Raw genomic sequence first — 2,214 nt, 5'->3', positions numbered from 1 at the left:
CCAAGGGCAACCTTTGGTTCAGCAACAAGGACAAGTTCCAGTTCAACAGGGTCAACCTCAAGCTCCAAACTTTCAACAACAGCAACAACAACAACAACAACAACAACAACAACAACAACAACAACAACAGCAACAACAGAACGTCGTGAACCAAGTACCACAAAATGTTCAGAATAGTGGTGGTGGTGTGCAGCAACAAAATAATCCAAGTGAATCGAATTCAAAACCTGCGCAACCTCCGGTGCAGCAAGAAATTAGCAGGAATCAAATACCAGCTGTTGGGAAAGTATAATTGTATTTTCTACGTTTACCGATGAGCGAGACGTCGGATGAACCCTGACCGAAAACTACAGAAGGATTTGACGAGAATGTGTCTTGGATTTGTAAAACGAACAAATGTCAACTTTACCGTATTTTTCACGTCTTTCTCTATAATTTTGTTTTCTTTTCTTTTTTTCATCGATTGTTGTATCTGTACGGTCGTATACAAAGTGTTAGCATTGCGTTTATCACGCGAAGCTGAACAGTTTATTTATCATGGAATGTAAATAAAAATGTTTCCAAGAAAAGCAAGCACGTTAAAAAAAAATTGCTTATTTGCTGCCTTAGTCCCTTATCAACTAGGAATTCGTCGACCTTTCGATGGGAGTTTTACGTTTTTATCGAGAACGATGGTTCAGACATCGTGTGCATCGAAAGATAAAGCGCATAGGAGGGGTATATCGAGCGATTCAGTGAAAAAGATCGTGTTTAATTTCTCATATTTATTATTGCATACTGTTTATGTTAGTATATTACTTAGGTATACGTGCCAAATAGCAACTTAAACGTATGATTGCGTGATTCATCTGTTTGTTTCACCCGTCAAGCACGGATAGGTAGGTAGGTAGGTGGTAGGTTGGTAGGTAAGTTGGTAGGTAGGTTGGTAGGTAGGTAGGTAGGTAGGTAGGTAATGTAACGCTTACTCCACTATATATAGGGTGTATTTATAATTATAGCATATGTCGGTAGAACGTCATCTTACATGCTAATCGGTAATAAATAAAAGAGGAATTCGTAATGGGTGACAGGTTTTTTGCTTGCATCCGTGACTAAAGTAAACTATTTCCAAAAGTTTCGTATCCGAGGTGTTCGGAAAAAAACGAGAACAAACGTCGCTTCGCGATTCGTCACGGGTACATACACATATTTCGAGCGTTTCGTTAATAGACACGCGCGCAACTATTCGCATGGATACGTGTTCGTGTGTGTGTGTGTGCGTGTGTGTCTGTATGAATGTGTGTGGTGTGTTGTGTGTCAGTTTAATCAATTGGACTATCTACTCAAAAAGAAATACTTTGTTTTAACGTAAAGAATAAAAACAATAATAACTACAAACTATCGCCATCTGCATAGAAACTTGCGTTTGCTGTGGCTGTTGGTCAGCAAGCGTCTTCTACCGTAGGTCGCAACGATTTTGAACGAATCGATCGAGATTAGAAACTGAGAAACGAAGACAGGTTAGACGCTGCGGTTCGCAGGATCACGCGATCCAGGTTGAAATACGCGGTCGAGGACCAATGTAACAGTGACGTGTATATGAGAGCCGCAACGACGATTTCGAGAGCATTCTAAATTTTGCATTCGTGGTATGTGGGTTGCGTGTGTGTGTGACCGCGTGTCACATCGTCCTTTTTCGATTTCGCTCGTATTTGTGATCGCGAGGAGGCATCGGTCGGAGGCAGGCCGTGCAATCACGAACATTAGAACATTACTTGCAAGCGCGTTTTCGAAAAATATTTATCCTAGGAAAAAAAGAACTTTTTGCCTCTCTCGGTGCCTCGTCGAGCGTGCTGTGGCAGCAAGTTCAAAATGAAAACAGAGGCTCGGATCTTAAATTAGAGAAAATATCTTTACGACCGGACAAATAAATATATTACAGATTATGATAATAAAAGATGAACTTTGTCGTATAATAATGTTGCATCCTCTTTATTTACAGTGAACGCGCGGTTGTGCTTGTTTGTCGCGTAGCATACTGTGAGTTCTCCTTTAGCGTACTTGTTCCAAGAATGCGTTTCTTTTCCTCCTCTCTCTACTTTTCTCCGTCTCTTTCTCTCATTTTTTTTCTTCGCTCGCTTACACTCTTTTCATACTCTTTTCCTTCGAATCTCTTATCTTCTCTACTACTTTCTATCTTTTCTCCGCACACATTCTTAGTCGGTAGTATTCTTT

General features: G+C 40.4%; 1 protein-coding gene across 1 annotated transcript in view; it reads left to right on the top strand.

The window, feature by feature from the left end:
* Nucleotides 1–471, top strand: part of LOC108575796 (nucleobindin-2-like) — a 4,203-nt gene extending 3,732 nt beyond the window's left edge. The window contains 1 exon segment of the mRNA XM_017938691.1: nucleotides 1–471. This exon segment is cut by the window's left edge and continues 22 nt beyond it. Coding sequence (XP_017794180.1) covers nucleotides 1–292 — 292 coding nt within the window. The 3' untranslated portion in view covers nucleotides 293–471.
* The last annotated feature ends 1,743 nt before the right edge of the window (nucleotides 472–2,214 follow it).

This window comes from Habropoda laboriosa, unplaced genomic scaffold (assembly GCF_001263275.1).
Source record: "Habropoda laboriosa isolate 0110345459 unplaced genomic scaffold, ASM126327v1 scaffold243, whole genome shotgun sequence".
NCBI lineage: Eukaryota > Metazoa > Arthropoda > Insecta > Hymenoptera > Apidae > Habropoda > Habropoda laboriosa.
This window is presented reverse-complemented; position numbering and strand designations above follow the sequence as displayed.